This window comes from Pteropus vampyrus, unplaced genomic scaffold, assembly GCF_000151845.1.
Source record: "Pteropus vampyrus isolate Shadow unplaced genomic scaffold, Pvam_2.0 Scaffold98, whole genome shotgun sequence".
NCBI classification, from domain to species: Eukaryota; Metazoa; Chordata; class Mammalia; order Chiroptera; family Pteropodidae; genus Pteropus; species Pteropus vampyrus.
The window spans coordinates 4,162,240-4,184,892 of NW_011888879.1; the positions used below are offsets into that span (position 1 = coordinate 4,162,240).

General features: G+C 36.4%; 1 protein-coding gene across 1 annotated transcript in view; it reads right to left on the reverse strand.

Annotated features, from left to right (window-relative positions):
- HMCN1 (hemicentin 1) overlaps positions 1–22,653 on the reverse strand; it is a 408,502-nt gene that overhangs the window by 208,433 nt on the left and 177,416 nt on the right. The window contains exons 12-15 of the mRNA XM_023533191.1: positions 12,394–12,535; positions 11,151–11,278; positions 8,699–8,812; positions 3,592–3,750 (exon numbers count right to left, since the gene is read on the reverse strand). Of these exons, the coding sequence (XP_023388959.1) occupies positions 3,592–3,750; positions 8,699–8,812; positions 11,151–11,278; positions 12,394–12,535 (543 nt within the window). The remainder of the gene's footprint in view (positions 1–3,591; positions 3,751–8,698; positions 8,813–11,150; positions 11,279–12,393; positions 12,536–22,653) is intronic.

The window sequence follows — 22,653 nt, forward strand, 5'->3', positions numbered from 1 at the left end:
CTAACTAGGTAAGCAGCCAAGGCAGCATCAATGACAAGCGAACCTCGAAAATGAAGCACTCCTAACTCAGGCGAAGAAGTCTTTTAAATACTTCCTACAGCTGAGTGTGGCCAATTCGGACCCCAAATGAATTACGTTGGATGAATGGTAAACAGATTAACGAGGCTGGGGGCAAGGAGCAGAAGTGACTGTAGTACAAAATACAGGACTTATACGGAGGAGGCGGTGTTGCTTAGAGAAGTTACAACCCACGAGGTGGTTTCAAATGGCAGTTCCACTAGTTTTTAGTCTATAAACTTGGAAAATTATTTTGCCTCCTCCAGTCCAAATTTCACCATGAACATGTTGTTAAAAGAGAGAATGTTTATTAATCATTCAGCATTTAGTAATCACCCAAATATTAATTATCATTCATCATAAGTACAGTAGAGTCAAATTTTAGTTCTGGAGTTTAATATATCTATTGTTAATTTCAATTTTGGCCTCTGTGTATAGTCCGTCAGGATTATGCCGAATCCTCTGTGATTCCCTAAATATCTGTGTACAAGCACCTCGAGAACTGCACGGGGTTCATGCACAGTACGGCTTCGTTGTCACTTACTGAGAGCTATGTCTGTGTGCACGCCTTATCGTGAAACTATAAAAGTTACAAACAGATTAATCATCTTGCTCTTAAACCTATTCCATAAAATTATTCTAGTTCCTTTAGTGATAATTAAATATATCTCCGCTATGGCAACTCTTGCATTATGTTAGTCAAACAGAGATTTTCTTTCCTTACGTGGCTGAACACACTGTTTTGTTCTTACCAAACCACAAAACACGAAACCACAGTCTAAGACAGACCCTGTGTGGTGTGGAACGTTGCAAATAAAACCGCTGCCAGGCTGACTTTTTGTTTGATGTGGCTGATCTGCTTTTCTTCCAAATGACTTCACAATTGACTACCTCTTTTCAAAATGGATGAAAAGCATTGGTAACTTTCCCTGGTGACCTGAAATGTCCATAACTTCAAGGCATAATAATGAGAAATAGAAAAAAAAGAGAGACCCACTACAAGAAGCTAGACTCAAGGATAATATTAAACAGTCTTTTTATAATAATATAATATAAAAATTTCTGATCTACTATTATTGATGTGAAGTGACAAGCCCACAAAAACAATCTGAAAACCCAAATAGTTACATGATATGGAGAAAAGCATGTTTTTCTTCTTAAGTCATAAGCTACTTAAATTTATGCCCAATAATTTTGGAACTCAAATGAATAATTTTATGCACTACTAATAGTACTACTTGTCTCAAGCCCCTTGAAAAAATCAAGTTGAAACAATGATTTTTCACGTTAAAAGCCCAATGTTAAATTTTAAATTCTATGCCACTACTATACACGCATTTCTATATTAGATGCCAAGACTCAAAGAAGCCAAGTGACTACTCAGTTTGTGAAGTTACTGATACACGTCCCATTAAGTACCACTGACACACTGAATGAACACAGGTAATGACGTCTCATTTCATCTTTACAACTGACCTCTCAGGTAGATACTAGGAAATTTCTGGCAGAAAACCCAATCTCTCTCCAGAGCCCATTCTCTTAATCATTATATAACATTCTGAGGAAATTTTTGTTTGTTTGATTTGCTTGCTTTTAAACCTAATAGTGATAAGCACAACCATCACCACAACTGTGATTTGCATAGTTCTTAGTTAAATCCTATATCTAGTAGGATATGTAACAAGAGTTTTATGTGGACAGACAATGGTCTAATCAAACTTTGTAAGTTACAATGATCAGGATTCTGACGGGGAAGAGGAACTAGCTAAGGCATAACAGAAACATGAAGGGTCCTGACTTTAACACCAAGTTTTCTAATCCAACACAAGTCACTCCAGTACAGATGGCCCTAATCTTTATATGGTTTACCATTAGTCAGAAGAGAGAACCTGGACAGTCCAGAAGCTAAAAAGATTATCAAGAATATGGTAAGGAAGCAAAATAACACATATTAGATATTTAGATTTTCTATCTTGGAGCGGGGGGCGGTGGAGGGAGGTGCGTGCGGTGAAGGTGTTATTCCATTTCTTTCATGAATAATTACAGAAGCTCTTTCTCTCTTCTTCTCAAGAGAGATAACTCTAAAAAAGTGTTGGGTAAATATAAAATATTTGTGCCGAAAGAAGGGAGAAGCAGAATTAGAAAATGTTGAGAATTAAAATATTGTACTTTATATACTTCCTGAAAACAAGAGTTCTGTATGATTCGGGCCTTACATTTCTAAAGACATTACTTGTGTTTTACACTGCTGTCAGATTCAATAGCCTCCACTCAGAGAGTCCGCTCTTATTTCCAAGGCCCTTCTCCTAATAACCGCAGTTTAGTCATGGTTCAAACACATCTTGTTGTGCCCTAGGCAGATTCTGCAGTGGATTTGTGGCCATTTCCAGCTTTGTTGATAATCACAAGAAGGCAGAGTGTTCACCAGACATCCCGCGGTTAAGGCGATCATAAAAGATCCCAGGAGGAAAAAATTTAGTTTGTATGAAACGAAATATTAATCTTAGAGGGCCATGATTTTTCATTTAAAGAATTAAGACAGAACAAAAATGTTTTGTGTTATTTTATCCTAAAAATACTTTTTATTTATCGTTCCTAACTTTTGTTTAAAAAAAAACAAAAAAAAACAGCTTTGGCATGAAAATCATCATACATGAAAATACAATTTAACAAAATGTCATATTTTATAAGTTGAACTGATGTAAATGTTTGAATTATCTGTTAAAATGAAGCTGCCGGGTTCTTTTTCATATAAAGCAAGCTCTGTTTTATTTCAAGTGTTACCATACCTTCTAAAACTTTTTTTTTTTTTCAAGAAACATGAGATGGACAGACAAAGGAGAGAGAACCAAACTTCTTGAGTAATCCAACTATAGTTGTCATGCACATGCTGTATCCTTCACACTGTGATTGACATTTATCTGTAGTCAGTTCTTTATTTTATACACTGAGGAGTCATTGTTAGCGGATTACAGAAAATAAAAGTAAAAGCAGAATCTGCTACCTTTGCTGTCATCAACATCTCCTAATTATGGTCTAGGGCCAAAGTCGAATTCATGGCCTCCAGATGTTAATCCTTAGGAATTTGGTGTCAGAAAAGATGATTCTTGATAGAAAAATATCTGGCAACAGATGACATATCAGAGAAGCCTACAGTTTCTAACTGCAGACAAACTGGGTTCATATATCCACGCCGTGCCCCTCCACAGCTCTGTGACCCTGGTCACATTGCTTAGCTTATTTTAGTCTCCGTTTCCTCGTTTGTATATGGAGATAACTATGGTGTCTTCCTCTTAGGATTGTTATGAGGGTTTAAGGAGATAACGCATGCAAAAGTTCTTAGCACAGTGTATAGTCCATAAAAAGCACCTGGTAAATATTAACTACTATTATTAAATTAATAATCTTGAACCCTAACCCTAATTTTGCCTTTCTGACAGATATTTCCACCCAGTTGTTTCAAAGTTATTAGTATAGGAAAAAAGAGCAGATCAATTTCAAAACAAATTTGCCTATCAGACTTGGGATGCTTACAGCCAACATCCAGAGTTATCTTGCCAGTTGCTCTTCCAGCATCATTGACAGCTACACACGTATAATCACCAGCATCCAGATCTTGAGTTTCTTGAATCTTCAAAAGTCCCAAGAGGGGATCAATAATGAGGAAAGTTGAGGGCCTCAGCTCAAGATCCCCTATGTTGAAACAAAGGAGAGAACATTAAACACAAAAGTATTTACATAGTTTGCTATTGGTTTGATTTCAAAACTTCTGAAGAAAACTGATTGTAAAAGTTTTAAATACAAGAGTCTGATACAGCGTAGACACTTAAACAGTGTTTATGCAATGAAAGAATGAAGTGTTTCTTGGCACTGAGCTGATTTATTAGTCTGAATAATTCTATGAGATAACCTATGGCCAAAAATCGGGCCCTACGTGAATTATGTACAAACATTTCTATGTACCTAAATAAGAATGAACTCTTTGAAGCTACGGTGGGGCACCGGGAAAGGGTGGCAGCTGTCACTGTGCTGTATTAGGGAAGATAAAAGTTGGCAAGCAATTTCTAGTATCTTTGTTGCAGGATGAATTTCATTTACCCAAGAAATGCTTAGGAGACTATGGGTGTCCTAAGTTTGGTTAATGACCAGATTTGGGGGTTGCTGAATGCTGTCAGATTTTGGCTTGTGGGAGGTACAAGCTACCTGAGAGGATTCTGAGGATGACTGGTGGAGAAGAAACCACAGCTAGTTGGAGAAGGTAGAGAGTGCTTGTCAGTAAAGAGAAAGAATGGATGAGAAACTTCTGACAATGGCCAGAGAGAGGAGTTGTTATATTTGCCTCCCAGGACGCCTCTATAAAATCTGTATTATTCATCGAAGTTCTTTAAGTTGGAGTTGTGAATTTTTTTGGAAGAAGAAGGTAGAGGATAAATATGTGAGGGATGGAACCGTATTGAGTTTGACCTCAGTGTGAGGGTAGGATGACCCAAGAAAGCTTAGTTAGGTCTGAGTTACCTGTATCTGCTGTGTGTCCCAGAGCACGAGAACCTGAGAACAATTTCTACAAGAGGCCAGGCAATGTATCAACAGATCTGTAAGTTAGATTAGCTTCTCCTTATACTTCCCCTCCTCCAGGCTGTCTCCTCTCCTAAGAATGTAATTAACCAGGGTGACCAGTATCGTAAAAAATACCTCGCACTGACCATTGCTCTTAGGATTTAAAAGCATGTCCAGATGCCAAGTCTGAAAAGGCACTCTCCAAAATGTCACATACCAGCCTAGCCATGTGCTCTGGGCCTGAGAACCACAGAAGTAACTAACTCCCTTAGCATCTAACAAGCAGAGAAATCTCCAGAGCTAGCACTTGTAATTCTCTAGGACACTACAAAAAACATCGATCAACAGACTCAGGGCAACAAACAGACAATTCTCTTTTTGTTTTTAGAATCTGGGGAGGAGAATAGGTCCAAGGAGCCATAAATTAAAAAACGCACACAAAAATAATAGCAACCACCAATGCCAAAAATAAAGTATTTTTCGGCATTCCAATATTTAAAACCCCAATCATCCTTTTAAGCTGGCTACTACATGCCACATGAGAAAGAGAAGCAACTAAAGGCATGTCTATGCGCCTCTGGGAAATTCTCATAAATAAAAGCAGATGATGTTGACATAAACTTTCCTCCCACTAAGGGAGGATGCGATGTAGCCTAGCTGTGCATCAAGAATTAAAATATTTGGACTGCATTTAGATTTTTGGAATTTATTTCTCCCTTATTTCTTCTGTGTTTGTCAGAGAACATAATAGGATGAAATAAAGACCTTTTTGCTAGCAGCTTTTTTTCAAATGTTTAAAAGGATAGCAGTAATAAAACAAAATATGAACTGGAAAACACAGGCTTAATCAAGTTTGCATTTCGCTCACATTTTAATAATCTCTCTCAATTTCTACAAAAAAATTAGTCATCAAATTATTGAGAAGCTATCAAGAGAAATATAAAACCTCAAAATGGACACTACATAGGGTTTAGTTTTAATATAAGATTAGAAGAATGGTGTGCATAGTAAAATATATAAACTTCCTATTCTAGGATATAATAATCATTATCATTGAAGAGGGTTCTCTTTCTGCTGTAATTTAAATTCAGTTCTGTCCTCTGTGGATGTAAACACTAACAGAGATCATTATTCCTGGCATAAGATCTTTCCGAATATTTGATGGAAGTTAAATGGTTCTCAAAAATGTTTGTCTCAAGAACCTTTTACATTCTGAAAAATTATTGAGGACTTTAAAATGTTCTTGTTAAGTGGATTATATTTATTTGTATTTATCATTTTAGCAATGAAACTGAAAATTTTGAAAATGCATGAATTTACTTTATAATAACTCATGACATTTTAACATAATAAACACATTTTTTGAAAAAAAAAAATATAATTCCTAAGAGAAATTCAGTAAGAAGAGTGGCACTGTTTCACATTTTTGCAAATCTCTAGAATAATGTCTCCCTTAATAAAAGACAGCTGAGTGTTCCAATTTGCTTCTGCATTCACTTTATTGGATATCACGTGTCACGGAGCCTCCCCCAACTACACTATACACTCATGAGACAGGGAGTGTAAAGAAGACAAAAACATCTGAGTATTAATAGAAAAATAACTTTGATCTCGTGGATTCCCTGAAAAGAACTGTGGGGAACCCCCAGGGGTTCCTAACTAAATACACTTTCAGAACTACTGATTGATCCAATTTCTTTAATATTTAACCAGAAATAACCTTTATGCAACATTTTTAATAGTGTTTCTGATTCTTCTTTGAATATGCTTTATGTTGCTCATTTCTACAAAATGAAAAATCTAAAAATCTGGTGGGTTTTGTACTATGGAATTCCATTTCTCTGAGGGTCTGAGTGAAATATAATTTACCAAAGAATGATGGCTGCTGGGGGCTGGAGGGCAGGAGAAATGGGGAGTTACTGTTCAGCAGGTATAAAGTGTCAATTATATAAGATGAGTAAGTGTTAGAGATCTGCTGTACAACGTTGTGCCTGTAGTTAACTCTACTGTATGAATGCTTAAAAACTCATTAAAAGGGTAGACCTCATGTTAAGTGTTCTTGACAATAACTAACTAGCTAACTAACTCACTAACTCACTAACTCATTAACTCAATAAATGAATGAATGAATGAATGAATGATCATCTACTTAATCATAATTGCCTGTGGGAAAAAATGGTATGAAGAAAAATTCTTCTTATGGTCAGGCTAAGAATACTTCTTCACCCCTGTGATTTCCACAAGGTAGGATTTTCCTAACCTTCCTGGTGTCTTACCCCCTGCAGAAGTGGGAGAGAAAGGCCAGTTGCCTCCTCCCGCTTTCTCTTTGGAGCCAGTCTGCAGGTGGAAGGGTCTGTCCTCTAGTTTTTCACTCGATGGTCCAGACTCTACTTACGTAGTCAGCCTGCTGTGACTGGGAGATTAAGTTGCTCTGATCTTGGGGTTCAGGGCTGCTTTGTAGACTGCTGATGAACAGGGGAGCATGACCTCTGATATGATCTGTCGTATTTAATACCCACATTGTAGCTCTGCTGGTTTATAACTCAGATGGAAAAATGGAATATTATTTACTAGGCCCGTTGAACTCTAACGTCCATGGTTGAGAAAGCAAAATAATGGGTAGTCAACTCTAGACTCTTCTGTGTGGTGGCTGCATGACTCCCTAACTCCTCCTTTAGCTTCCAAGCTATCTGTGGGACAAAGGCTGACACACAGACTAAGATATTCAGAAAAGAAGCCTTGATTTGAGAAAATAAGAGACTTTCTGTGAGACTGCTATATACGGGCAGAGAAATCAGCAGGTTCCATTACTTTTAAAAATCTTTTTTTTGAACATTCACTGACTGACATATAAAGGAAAAACTACTGTCTCTATAACACATTTTTTTCTGGATTTATTTAATAATGGTGTGAGCTTGCAATTGATATTTATTCAAATATTAATTCAAATATTTAAGTATTTTAAGTAAGTAAAATGAGTTTGTATACTGAAATAAACCTAATTAAGAAGAAATGCTTTCTTACCAGAGAAAACATGAAGACTAAAAATCATTTAACATGGAAAACCATGAAAATGGCATTATCTCCTAATTTCCCTCCCTGTTTTTGATCTGTGTTATTTAAAAGTGTTTGTTTTCTACATAAAGCCTTTCCTTTTCACCTCATGTTCCCCAAGCATTTGAACCCGAGGTGAATTCATAATTTTGTGATTATGACATCGACCCGTTGCCATGGAAATGTCTGTGATTTAACAAACAGAATCATAACAATAGTGCTTTGTACTATTTAGCATTTTTCATCTGAAGATTAAAAAGTATTTTGCAAACAGTATCTCAATAATCCTAGCAACCTTCCTGTTAGTGTGTTTGTGGGAATTTTTCTTTCTCATGGATTAGAACTGAGACAGAAACAGAAGCAGGATGTTTTACACAGATATATGCTGTCAGCATCTGAGCCAGGACCAGGACCCGAGTGTGTTTTCCCTAAGGACAAACAGCACATTTTGGTTATTTTATTACAGAATCACAGACGGGCAATCTTTATGTTACAAATATAGGCAGGTAGAATTTCTATGCCTGATATAAGCACCAACCAAGCGTTAGGAAGCTGTCCACGAAATACGTTTGTCTTTCAATTAAAAATGTCATTTAAATTTAAGCTTCAACATGTGTCTTTATTTGAGTACTTGATAGAAAGTGTCCTTGAGAATGTAGAAAACTTTCCAATAGTGAGAGCCATTATCTTTAAGAAAAGCGAAGTAAAATCAGTGAACCTATTTTAAATGTTAACTGAATATTCTTGGACCATTCTCTACAGGAAACAATCCTAAACCAACAAAGAGAACGTTCAGCTGGATTAGCGAAGGCGAACTTTTCCTGCTTTGATTTTCACGGTCCTATAATCCGTACCAGATGTCAAATCCTGAAATGCAGAGTTCAGAATTTTAAACTATTGTCTCTAGTGGGATCGTAAACACATTTTACGGGGCTGCTAAGTCACACACCAAAACAAACTTTTAACAAATCATTTTTTATACAGAGAAAACAAAACTAAGTCCAGACACGAACATACTTAAGAAATGTACCTTTGAACCATTTAACTTGAGGTGGAGGAACGCCAGAGGTCTTACATCCCATGACTGTCGTATCCCCGAGGGCCACCAAGAGCTCACTCTGAACTACAATCAACTTTGGGGCTTCTGGAGACAGCAAGCACACAAATAGGTAATATTTAGCACAATGCCACATGTACCTGGTTTACATTTACTAAATGAATCAATAAAAAAAAAAATCTAGCATTATTTATGTATTTGTGGCTATTTCAGTGTTTACGAACAGACAGAAACTCTCCTAATGCATATGCACATAGATATTTGTGATGCAAAGATCATTTATTAAGGTCAAAAAAGGATATGAGACAAAAATAATTCTGATAAAATGAGAGTCCAAAATATTTAGGAAATTAATTGAACAGTCTTTATGAAAAAAAGAGGTATATAAAAAAAGAAAAACCTTGGAAAGCTGAACATATCTTATAGAAATAATACTAAAGGAGAAGAAAGAAGGATAATATTAATAAAAACATCAAAAGAGCTGTTAGGATAAGACTCACTTGGCTACAATAGGACACGAGGATAATACAACCACAGGTGAATTTATTATAACATTTTTAATGTGATTTTGAAGATATTCTCGTCTAGCTGCAATGAGATAGTTGCAGCCTAAGGCTTAAGTCTGCATCTATCAAAAGCAGAATCTCCCAGGAGTCTCTTTTCCCCTTTGATATTAACTATAGACATTCTCTAAGTTTCTTTCCTTAGCTCTGTCTGCTTCGCCCCGTTGCCTAATATTTACTTTACTCACACAGTTTTCTCTTACCTGGACATCTTAGGACATCCTAACTTCAGTGAAGGTAGTTTGAAACAAGGTCAAGAATTAACTTCTCAAAGATCATTTTACTCCTCTACTAGAAAACCTTTAGCGATTCTATTTCGTAATTCCCTAATTTGGCTTTCAAAAATCATAACCGGTCATAGCTTTCTTTTCAACCTAATCCTCCATTATACGTCCTCACGATCACACGGTAAGGAGCCACGCTGGTAACCCAAAACCCTCCCTACTCTCTCCTGCCTTCACGCCTCTGCTCTAGCTGTTTCCTCTGCCTGAAATGCCCTCTGCCACAACTCTTTAAATCCCACTCATTCTATGGACTGAGCTTAAACCCTGCCTCACTTGAGAAGTCTTTGCAAATTCCCCAGTCAGAATTAATCTTCCCCTCCGCGAACCTTCCACTACAGGACTCATCCATCTGCCTTCTTATAATTTTTTATGTATATCCATCCACTCTCATTTTGCGAGCTCCTGAAAGGTAAGGACTTGATAACATACATTTTAAAATTTTATACTCCACAATCTCTAGCACAGTATTTTACATACTCCGGATGACAAATCAGTTAAATAAATAGGTCCAATATTTTCGCTTCTTTGAGAATGAACCAAAATTCATTTCTGCCATGCAGGATCTGTTCTCCCGCTTTCTGCTTTCCCATCTGCCCATTCCCTCTCCACCTGGGTGTTCTGTAAACACTTTTAATCATTATCTCTAAAGCTGAGCCCTCTTCTCTTTTCATTTTGCCATGTGCTTTCCTCGTTCTATAAAAGAGATCAAGTCTTCCCAGGTTTTCAGGTTCCATATTTATGACTTTTGTTACCTCCCCCATCTGTACATCCAAACTAGAACTCTGAATCTTTACTGTGGCTCTTTTACATCCCTTCCTCATAACTGCCAGTTTCACCACCTTATGATGAATGGCACATAAGACTGAATGAAAGGTGGGTTGCTAGCCATTAATTATTTATAATTTACAAACTAAGATTGAGCATGTAATGCCAAATTGTCCTTTATTTGTTTAAGAAAGATCAAATTAAAGGAAATATTCTATTACATTCTATATTCTATATTGCTAGCATATATAAAATTATATATTAGAACGTATTAGACTACATAGTTATATATTAGTATATATGATATTCTAGTATAGTATGAAATATTATAGAGTAATTGTCATAAAGTACATCTTCAATAAATGTTTGAGTCTGGAGGAAAAACTGAAGATGAAAAGTAAACATGCTATCTAGACAAGATAAATGATGGAAATGTTATAGACAGCTTTGACTACAAGTGGAAAATATAAAATGGAAGTTGAGGCAAACTAGAAAATATACTGAATTTATTAATTAGTAAGTGAAATATTGCAGAGAACAGATGAATCATTGGCAGGATGGGACTCTGTGGACAATCTGGAATTCTCATATTCTGAAAGCTTCCTTGATTTCTGTCGGCTAATGAAGCTATTCACTTCCCGAACTGTTAATTTAAATTAATTACAATATTTGCTTTCATCAATATGAAATGAATAACAAATTATAAGGCTAGGTGTAACTCATTCCTAATGCTAATTTTCAGAAAAGTGATTTTACATTGTCTAATATGACATTCATCCTGTCTTAACTGCCTTTTAAACTGATTATACTTGCCAATGTATGTGAGGGTAGAAGTCTGCTTATCTGTTCCAGCCGAATTACTTGCCAGGCAACCATAGATCCCTGCATCTTTGGGAACTGCATTTTTGATAAATAAGGTACCTTCTGGGGTCATCCTATACCTATAGACAAAAAGAAAATAAAATTGAAAAATACCCTAATAATAGTATCAAAGAACTATAGAACCTTCCTTCCAAATATCTTCAAATATTTTAGAGATATATTTGGTTCTGATGGCAGAAATGATTTAATTGTTTTATAATACTGTTGTAGTTATTGTTATTATTATTATTATTATTATTATTAATCCCATGTATCCAGTATTTGCTATGTGCTCCAAGAGCTTTATGTTTATTAACATCTTAAATCTTCAAAACAACCCAATGAGTTTGATATTATTATTATCTTTGTTTCACAGGTGAGCAAAGAGGTTCTATAACTTGCCCAAAGTCGGACTTAGTAAATAAAAGGAACAGAATTTGTACCCGGGCAATTTTGCTCTGTGTGAACTGCTATGCTACACGGTTCTGCAAAATGAAAACCTGAGAGATGCAAGGACTCATGTCACAAAGGACTCAATGATAAGTCCAAGAATAGAATCTGACTCATACCTAAGCCCTCCTCCTCACGCCAGACCCAGAGTAATGGGAACCCAATAGCTGGAAACTTCATTGTTTATGTTCTAGGTATTCATTACACTCTTTGAGCATGAAAGGATTCAGTTACTTTGAAAAGCATCCAGTAGAATAAAATGCATCTTAATGCAGTATGGCAAAAATCAACAGGGATTACACAGAATGTCTGCACACACTTCCATTAGAGCTACTCTCCTGTCCTTTGCCTACCCCTCTCTCTCCTGCTAAATCCCAGGACCTGTCTTTAAACAGACTCATTAAAATTACACATTACTTTACCCCACAGAAAGTTTATTATCCTCATTTCAAATATTCAAGGTAAATCAAGTGTCATGGTGTCATGTTTGCAATGCAAAGTATTGGAAAGCACTTAGTCCTAGCTATTGAATTTAAGACTTAAGAACCTCATACTCTATAAATTCATCATTTGTTATTTTATTGTTATTTTATTGACATTTCCTGGCCAATTTGGAAAATTTAAAGCTATGGATTTTGGTCAAACCTCCCTTAACCTTACGGATTTGGTCAAATTAGTTTTGTCCAGAAATTTCATCTACTTTTCTCACTCAATAAAAACAAAGAACAAGATACAAATCCAGTACCTGTGTGACCCCATGATAAACATATCATTAACGGTCCAGGAGATCTTTGGTTTGGGGTAACCTGCTGCAGAACACATGATGGAGACCTCAGACCCTCCCGTGAAAGACTGATTCTTGGGCATCACAGTGACCTTGGGCGGTTCTGAAGATACAAAGAAACATATACAGTGAAATGACAACTTACTGTGATGTTACAAACTTCCTGTTAGCAGATTGTAGGCTTCTCATGATCACACTCATTTTTTCTTTTTTTCTTTTTGTACTTTTCAGAGTTCATTTATAAAAAAGAGCTGAAGTACCAATTCAGGAGACCTGCTCCCCAAGGCTGACAGGAGCAGACCTTGTTTATTGGCTCCTTATGGCCCAGGTTGCACGGGGTCCTGGCCCTCCCCACCCCAGAGCCCTTCTTTTCCCTGAGAGCCTGATGCAGGTTGTGGCTAAGACCTGGAGCCTGCTTCTGGACCTCACAGGCCCAGGGCAAGAAGGCTTTACCTCTGGCCATTTACTCAGAGGCCTTGCAGTTCAGCCCAGCCCTGTTGGCCCATCTGGAGCTCCAGACATGCTCTTCCTCCTGTGTCTTGGAAGCCTGAGGATGGCGAGGCTTTTTCCTCAGAGGTTGGGGAGGGTCCGGCTGACTTTTCTTTGAGGAGACATCAGAGGCCTGGATCCAAGGCTAGTGACAGGAGGGGGCCTAAATAAAAGCCAAGGAGGCTGCAAGAGCGAGATACAGTAATATCTGATGGCTGGAGGGTGGGTGGTCCCTCTGTCCATTCTCTAGCCAGGTCCTGCTCCACTCCCTGGCCTTGACCACTGGGTAGGCTGGGCACCAGGCCCTGCAGACTCTGTTCTCTTGGGGGAGAAGGTGGTCCTCATGGCAGGTGTCCATGGGGAGGCCACTGGTGGGAATGGCATCCAGAACCTCTACTTTGACTCTTCCTGAGGTAAAGAGCTTTGTCTTGAGTTATAGAAGGAGAGGTAGAGTATACCACAGGTATGAGGGGTACCTGGGCCTAGAAAGCCAGGTAGAAGACACCTTTCTTGAAAGGTAACAGGTCCCTGTTACTGTCTTTCCACGTGCCGTTGGAGTAGATACACATTTTGAGGTTCTCGCTGACCATGTTTTTGCCCACATCAGCCATCATGGTCACCGCGGTCTTGAAGCACTGCTGGTTGATGAGGAAGATGCCCCCAAGGTACACGATCAGGCTCACGGGCCCCATGAATTGCCGCTCCTACTTCACCGTCTGCATATAGCACTTGGGAAGGGCCTCTGACCACTGGCTTCTGTCTGCTGATTTGGAACTTTAACATAAATGTGTTTTCAGGCAAAGTCCCTAGGGAGGGTCTTTTTGCCTCTTTCTATATAGGTATCCCTATAAGTTAGCACAGAGCTCGGAACATAATAATTGTGCAAAAAATCCCACATGTGATTGAATTAATTTATTTATTTTGATATCTATTTCAAACACTGTCGAAATGAATTTATTTTCATTTATCTTATTGAGTAGAGGATATTTACACTAAGAAAATTATTTAATACATTTTATGGTCCTGACTTCTGCCTGCTTTGTTTGAACTGCCCTTTCTCTTTTTATTTATTAGATTATAAATATGTTGAGGTAGAGACCATGTCTCTCACATTATTCCATATTCCATTATGTTCTATGATATTTAACATCCCTTGCATGTTATGTAGTGACTTGTAAATAACAGACACCTAAAACCGTTGATGGAATATGGAGCCGTTTCTAAACTGTAACTTGCCTCTGAGAACTTTGTGTCTCCAGCCTCCCAATATCCTGCTATACTGATCATTTGCCTCATGCCCATGGATTCAAAAGACCTCAACTTAACAGAAAATATCAAGTATTCAAAGTTCCAATTGCATTCCACTTTTAAGGCAGAAAAAAACTTTTGAAAATGAAATATTTAGTCAGAAATTTATTGTCCAAAAGGATAAACAAATCCTCTGGGGTAACTGAGATATTGATATATCTGGTTTAATCAATTCCACATTTACATTTGTATTACTACCAGGTAAGACCTCATCTTCAATGAAGAGACCATCAAAAATATTAAATAATTTTCTTAGTGTAAATACCCTCTACTCAATAAGATAAATGAAAATAAATTCATTTCGACAGTGTTTGAAATAGATGTCAAAATAAATAAATTAATTCAATAACATGTGAGGTGTTCTGCACAATTATTATGTTCCAAGCTCTGTGCTAACTTGTAGGGATACCCTGATAAGCCAAACAGATATGGATGGTGTCAACTTTCCATTTAATTGGGTTTTTACTATAAAGGAATTTGAGAAATTTGGTTAGTCAGTTATATCTGGATATATTTATGACATATCTTTACTATAACTTAGTCTGCAAATTGTGGCTTAGTTTCACTAAGAAAAAAATTAGCTCATGGATTCCTCACAAATTTGAAAGAGATATAAGTGATGTTGCTAGACTGGAAAGCCATACAACTAAACAGGCATTATTGCCTAATTGCTAGCAGTTTATAATCGTCCCCCTTTTTCTCCTGTTTACATGTGTTTTTCAAATTATGATTGTCTCTGAAGTTAATGTTGGAAGGGTTTTTCCGGCCTGTGGACTTGGTTGATAGTCTCATTATTCCATGGATTCTTCTTGCTGAACATAAGGCTAGAGAAATGTGTGAGGTCAAGGGCAGACTGGCCTCATGGCCAGTAAGTCCAAATTGTGATTCCATCTGGAGTCTATCAATTCTGAAATGCTGGAGGACTACACATGCTGTGGGGGAGTTGCAGACAATCTTCAGAGGATGAAGGAGAAAAAAATGAACACTTCTTTTTCTTTGGAATTTATTGAATACCCACACTCAGTCCCACCTTTCTAAAATAAAATGTTTCTCATGTCTGGTTCATTTTGACCTGGGACTGCTGTGAAGATTCAGCAGCTCTTGAGATTCCTATCTAAACATGGTACCTTCCAATGAAGTCTGCCAGAATGAACCTGGCATGTCTCCCAGCAAGAATCCCACTGGTATGCTCTGTAGTTCAGATATCAAAGTAAAAATAAATGTCAGTTACCCAAACCAGGATGCACAGAGCTAAGAGGTCATTTTTCAAATAAAGCCTGGATATAGGGTGCTGCTCAGGGTCACGAAATAAGTCTGTATGTAACATACAGATGGGATGACATCATCCTACGGAAGGTGAGAAATTTACCATTGCCCTGGAAAGAATATTCCTGCTGATGATAAGAAAATCAGAAAGGACATGGACAAATAAACATAGGGAAGCAAAATTGGATTTCCACCAAATAACAGTTGGTCAGAATAATTCAGCTTTCACTTGATTCATTTAAATAAGGATGGAACAGAACACTATAATTATTTCAATGGTTAATTTTTTTAATTCCTAGAAAAAAGCTCCTCTTGTTTTAATGAATTAGTTTTAATAGAGCAAGAATGAAGAATTAAAGAACTATATAGTCCAAGGCCATCAAACTCCAGAGTCCAATTTTTGGCTCTGAGAAGAAGTAATCCATTCTTAATTGGTTTTCAGTCTCTTTTCATCACCATAGTCATCACTACCAATACCATTATTATCACCACCACCACCATCAATTATCAACACCGTCATCATAAATGACTTGCTTTTCATTAGCTAAAGCGATGGCACACTACAAGGTATTAAGGCATTAATTCATTCTTTATAGTTTAACCATAACAAAAGCAAAATACTTTGAATTCTTATAATTTCTCATCATTGATTTTAAAAAGTTCAACAAAGATGACGATACTAAGAATAAAAAATACTACTTTAAGACTTAGGTGTCTTAACACATAATAACGGTAAGGTTGGAAAAATGGATTATAACTGCCCAAGAAAACAGCCGTTGCTCTGCCTATGAAGACTAGGGAAGGTAAAAGTTTTGCCTAACTTTCGGAAGTCTCCGATATCGCATTCACATGCTGGAGGAATACTTTCTGTTAGTCGTCAGCGGGGTCTGATTTGTCACTGTTATGCCTCCAGTAGAAAATTCTCAAAGGAAAGACCTAAGGACTGTCTCTTTAAGGTGACTTAATTGTCATCTACAAATTAGTAAGATAATGGCAATGCTTTGAATTATTTTAGCAACAAACTTAAAATATTTTTCACTGCTGGTATATTTAGAGGACTTGGACACATTTCTTTTTCATTCTTGCACACAACAGACATTACCTATTAAGTTTCACATGTTTTTGACTTCAAAGATCTCATAGAATACTGTATATGAAAGCATATTATGTACAATTAGGCACTAAACCTCTTTCTAGTGGTCAGTTCACTGATAGAGGAGGGTGGGCAAAAGTTATTGTGTGCCCATTATCAGCTAGGTATCCATCTTCTAGCCCCATCATTTATTTTCCACAACAACTCTATAAAGTTTTATTGCTATTTTATAGATAAAGAACTATGACCCAAAATGGTTAAATAATCCATGAATCTGGACCAAACCTTAATGGGGACAATAATAGTACCTAACTCACAGGGTTCTTGTGGATTAGCTAAATTAATAAACACGAAACGCTTAGAATAATTCCTGGCACGTAGTAGGTACTATGTAATTTTTGTTTTTACTAATATTCAATTATATGGCAAAGTATGACAAAAAATAAAATAAGTACTACAGTATTTAAAATATTCATTTACATATATATTACCTAGATATTCAGAAATGAAACTTGGTCATAGCTCTCACACCTGCATGTTCTATTCAGATTATACATCCTGCTAATAAATAATATCTATAATACCTTATTTGATTCTTCTGAAACTTGAGGTTTCTAGATACTCAAAATTTATTAGAAATTTCAATATAAATAGATAAACTTAGTTTTCCCATATTTTACTAATGGGAACACAAAACATGCTAATACCTAGTCACCTGGCACGTGTTAAAAAAGAGTTATGATGATATAATGAGCGTATGGTAATGATAATATCAATTTCATACTTAGTGAAGTAATTTTGGTCATTAGGAACTGACTTCATCAATCACCTTGAAAAATGTTTCCTCTTTCATCGCAATATTCTCTCTGGTGACATGAACTAATTAGTCACAGACACCCACCCTTTCCTGACACCACAGAAAACAAATTAATACTTCGAATGTTTATACAGACATAACATGAAGGAGAAAAGAAACTGTGTCCAGCCCTTAGATTTCCACCTGGCGGCATGTGACTGTGGAAATGTCATCTATACATGGACTATGCTCACACTTAACTTGTGTTCCTCTTCAGCTTTAAAAATCCTCCTCAAAATAACAGCTAAAAAAATCAACAGGAATTTTTTTCGGTTTCCAGATAAACGGAAAAATAGTCTCTTTTAAACAAAAACTTAAACTTATACTGTATAAATAAATACCACCCCGTTTAATTTTCTGCTCCTTTGGAAATTTAACAGCCACCGTGTCACCTTAAAAGTGATAAACTGCTTTGGACGATTTCATAAAATTTTGCAAAACTCACTTACGTGACAGAATTTTTAAATTATGGAGAACTAATTTAAATAATACTTTAAAATGACTTCTCTATACATTTTTTATGAGATAATTATCAGATTTTGCTATAAAATGTGGTGTTAAATGTAAGCAGTTATAAGCTGGCATGTGCTACAAGTGGAGGAGAAAATACATAATAAACTAAAGTTATTAATGTGACTCAAATAAACCACTGACGTTAACATGGACACAGGAAAGATGACCCAAATCTTCCCTCTGCTCCGTGATTGTTACTTTGAGGTACATTCAGCAGTTAAGGAACATACATCTATTGAGTGAAATTGTGGTATGTGTTTTTTTTCCCCTCCGTGCAAGGCACTACAATTAAAAAAAAAAAGTTGAGGCTGTCAGTAAGTATTTCACAGTATATATAATATAATTCGGGCAATAGAACCAGATGAAATTGACCACAGTGAGAGGGTTTCACATTACAGGTAGAATCTGGGTGGGGATTTAAAAGTCAAAACAGCTCTGAGAGCTCAGTCTTAGAACTAGAATGAGAGGAATGTATTTTGGAGGCAGTCAGGATGCCCTCCATGACTCAAGCAATGGGAAGTGTAGTTGGGGCAAATCATGGAGGACCTGAAAGTGACTAAGAAGGGGCTAGAGTCGAAGCAGTAGGAAACAGAAATCCGCCGAAGGCGTGATGGACTTGGAGCCTGGCAAAGAAAACATTCAGGGACCATCAACAACTTAGTTCGGGAGGCCAGAGACAGGACAAGAGTAGTACTTATTCATCATTCTGAGAAATTCGATACTAAGAAAATTCAAAACTCATAAACAGACATCAAAAATTATCTGGCTGATATTCCTCTGACCTATGAAGTTTAGCAGCATCAGTAATATTTTATGGCGCAAAAGAATTAATCTGATAGTTTCTCTACTGTTAATTCATAATTAGAGGTGAAGTCTTAATAGCAAGTTCAAATATTCAGTTACCCATATTTAGGAGAAATAAATAAAAGCAAAATACATATCAATATGTGAGTCTTTAAAGGTAAATATTATTCATATATTGAAAAGAAACATATTTACTTTTTTCTTCTTCATGCGTTGTTTTATGAGGATAAATACTGAAGATAAAATGTTAAAAGAATCAGGAGAAGTCAGTTTGGGGTGGGCTGAGGAACATATATTTTATTCTAGGGTAATTAAGAAATGACAAAGGGTTTGAGTGAATGGACATTTAAAGCAATATTTAGGGAAAACTCGCATAGTGTGTGTCCCCCAAAATGTACATAAATAAAAATGGCATTGGAGATTCAGTTTTAAAAATCAATAATACTGTGTTTGCGTGGTCAGGGGAAAATAGCACAGAAGGAAAGAGGAGTAAAGCATGAGTCCTGAAAATAAGTCCCAAGTACCCCAACTCCTGGTCTAGAGCCCTTTCATTACCTCAAAAAGCAATTCGATTAACAGAATTGGCCACGAAAGGATTTTTGTCTCAATAATTTTCCACGTTCAAAAGAAGTAGGATTATAAAGTTTCAGAAGATTTTATTCCCCTCCCCACAAAAGGATCTTGTTTCACTGGAACAACTAACTGTCAACTGTTGTTTTAAAAGGCATTAAATTACATTATGGAAAGAAGTCTTTCGAGGCTGTCAGTGGGTCTCTGTGACGGAAGATTCCCAAGCTTCTAAATATTCCTAGTGATAATTCTGTGATAAGGAATTAAGATTCTGATGAGAAGAAAGATATTCCATACATTACTTTTTAGTATTAAGTCTCTTTTCTTACTTGAGACTCATAATATTTCCTAAGTAAACACCCTCATTTTGGAGAGAGTTAAAATCTATATTCAGCCCAACCACCTAATTGATTTATAGTTCTGAAAACATAATAGAACTGGTTTACAACTGTTCCTAAATATGTTTTTCATTGTGGATAATTAATATATTCCCCTAAAATGTTGGATGATCTAACACCAAGCAATATTCCATGAGAAATGAAAAAAAATTAGTATTTAATTACTGAACCTAATTTCTGTTGAATCGTACAGCTTGTAAAATGTATTTTACAAGATCTCTGGTTCTCTTTCTAAATATCTGTATTTTCAGTAGAAAAAGCTAATTTCAGAAAGTTACATCATTATCATTGAGTCTGCTGAGAATTGTGATTAGGAGCTATATCTTATCTTAACAGATGTGAGCTTTCTGATTTAGATCAATCTGTTTTTAAAACATACATTGTTCACAAATAAATGCATTACTTCCATGTCTGATTAGGGAGGTAACCCCAGCTAGTTCTGACGCTAACTTTTAAGCATGAAGCTTATACAAGGAGAGTAACAAAATTTAATTAAGAATGATTTGCAATGAATGGGTGCTTGCTCACTTAAATTCTTAATTTTCAATGAGCAGAAATGTCAATGAAATACACTTTATCATTTTTAAGTTTTCCCATGCCTACTAAAGAGTTTACACAAGTGGCCAAGGATTCCTTCCAAAGAGCATAGGAAGAAAACTAAAAACCAATCAATCAACCTAACAAACCAAAGCAAAAACAGAGACCGACTGCCTGGGAAAAGAGGCAAGGGCCACCGAAATCCCAAAGATATGGAATTAAATGCATCGTTTCCAAATGATCTCACTGGTGGAAATATGAAGGCCTGGCTACAACCTTTCCAAAATGGTATAATTATTCCTAAATGGCAATAATTCAAATGAATTATGATAGTGGTTAATCATGGTGTTTGCAATAAGTTTCCTAAGACTTCAGCAATTGCTATTTCTGCTTTTCTTCCTTCTCCAGAAAAGACTAGAGTTGTGCTGTCCAATACAAGTAGCCACTGGTCGTACAAATTTAAAATATCTAAAACTAAATCAAATTTCAAAACAAGTTCCTTATGTGCACTAGCCATATTTCAGTGCTGAACTGCCACATATAGGTAGCAGCTACCACATGGGACAGTATAGATATACATTTCCATCACTATAGACAGTTCTATTGGACAGTGCTGGACTAGAAAGGTGTGTTAAATTTCGAGAGGTCTCTAATTCACTGATTTACCAATAGGTGGTGCACTGACAATAAAACACACAGGCAAGGACTACATCTTGACTGTTATATAAAGGATTTGTAAAAAATCCATGCCCAAACACCAAGGTGGTTATGAAATTCAGTTAATGAGAGAAGGACAATAATTTCAGAGATATACAATGACAAATTGAGGCTAGCTTCCATTTTAATGACGAAATCTTAATGGCAATTATGCATCAAGGTTTCTTAAAAATTTATAATTTTTACTTTCTCAACATAAGAGTATGTAACAAATGTTTGCTGCCTTGCTATTCATTTTAAGTAATTCCTAGTATAAAATTATTTCTACATTAAAAGTGCTTCTATAAGATGTTATTTTTGTTCTTTCCTGAACAACAGCAACAAAAAATATCATGAATTCCGGAGCGTCTTTTGGTGACTAACCAAAACAGATAGAGGCAATAAATATAATTGATGAGGACAGAATTATCATTTTTATTCTTTCTTACTTAGAAAGTCTTTAAATGACAATTAGCACTGACTAGAAAATGTCTTTACTGTGCCTCTTTATAACAATTTTCCAAAATCACATAATTTCCAAATAAGAAAGGCCAAAGTTTAGACTTACATTCTCATTTGATATGGAAAAAAGGTGGCAAATCATAATTAGCATTATTATTCTATGGCATATTGGGATACTATTAAAGCTTTACATATAAGTACATATATCTCCTGATCCACTCAATTAAGACAAGGATATATTTTGACTAAAAAAAGTGAATTATATATCAGAAAATAGAATGTTATTCAGGGCTAAAAAGAAATGAGCTATCAAGCTATAAAAGACATAGGGTAACCTTAAATGCACTTGGCTAAGTGAAAGAAGCCAATCTGAAAAGGCTTCTTGCTATATAATTCCAATTATATAATATTTTGGAAAAGGCAAAACTATAGGGACAGTAAAAAGGTAAGTGGTTTCCAGGGGCTGGAAGGGCAGGAGAGAGAGATGAACAGGCAGAGCACAGAGGATTTTTAGGGCAGTGAAACCACTCCGCATGGTGCTGTAATGATGCATACATGTCATTATACATCTGTCCAAACCCATGGAATATACATTACTAAGAGTGAACTCTAACGTAAACCATGGACTTTGGGTGATAAGGATGCGCTCATCGGCTGAAACAAGTGTACCACTCTGTGGAGGATGGTGATAATGGGGGGAGGCTGTGCATGCGTGGGAGCAGGGGATACGGGCAAGCTCTGTACCTTAACTGCTCTAAAAAAGTAAGTCTTTAAAAACTGGTTATGGTACTCAAGAAAAGGATAATTTTGCAAAATACGTAACAGAATCAAAACATATGAAAGCAGATCTTCATAGCATTTTTTGATGGAAAGACTTAATAATCTGAAAATTAATCTATATTGCTGGACAAATTAATTTGCCACCTTAGTTATCTTCTTAGGGAAGCAACCCACAATGCACTTGAAAGAATACTTACTTGTCTTGGGAGTCCGACCTGAGGTTCACAACCTCCCATCCTTCCAGCTGTCGCTCCCTGACCCTTACTTTCCAACTTCGTCGTGGCCACAACTCCTTGGAACCTTCTTTTTCATTCCAATCTATCAGATCATGCCTTTAATCTTTGCTTCTTTCCTTACCCAGCCTACACAGGGCATCACTGCAACCACTTTTTCTCCAGTTACCATGTCTTTTTGCTGAACCAACCTCCCCAAACCACAAATCTAAACGA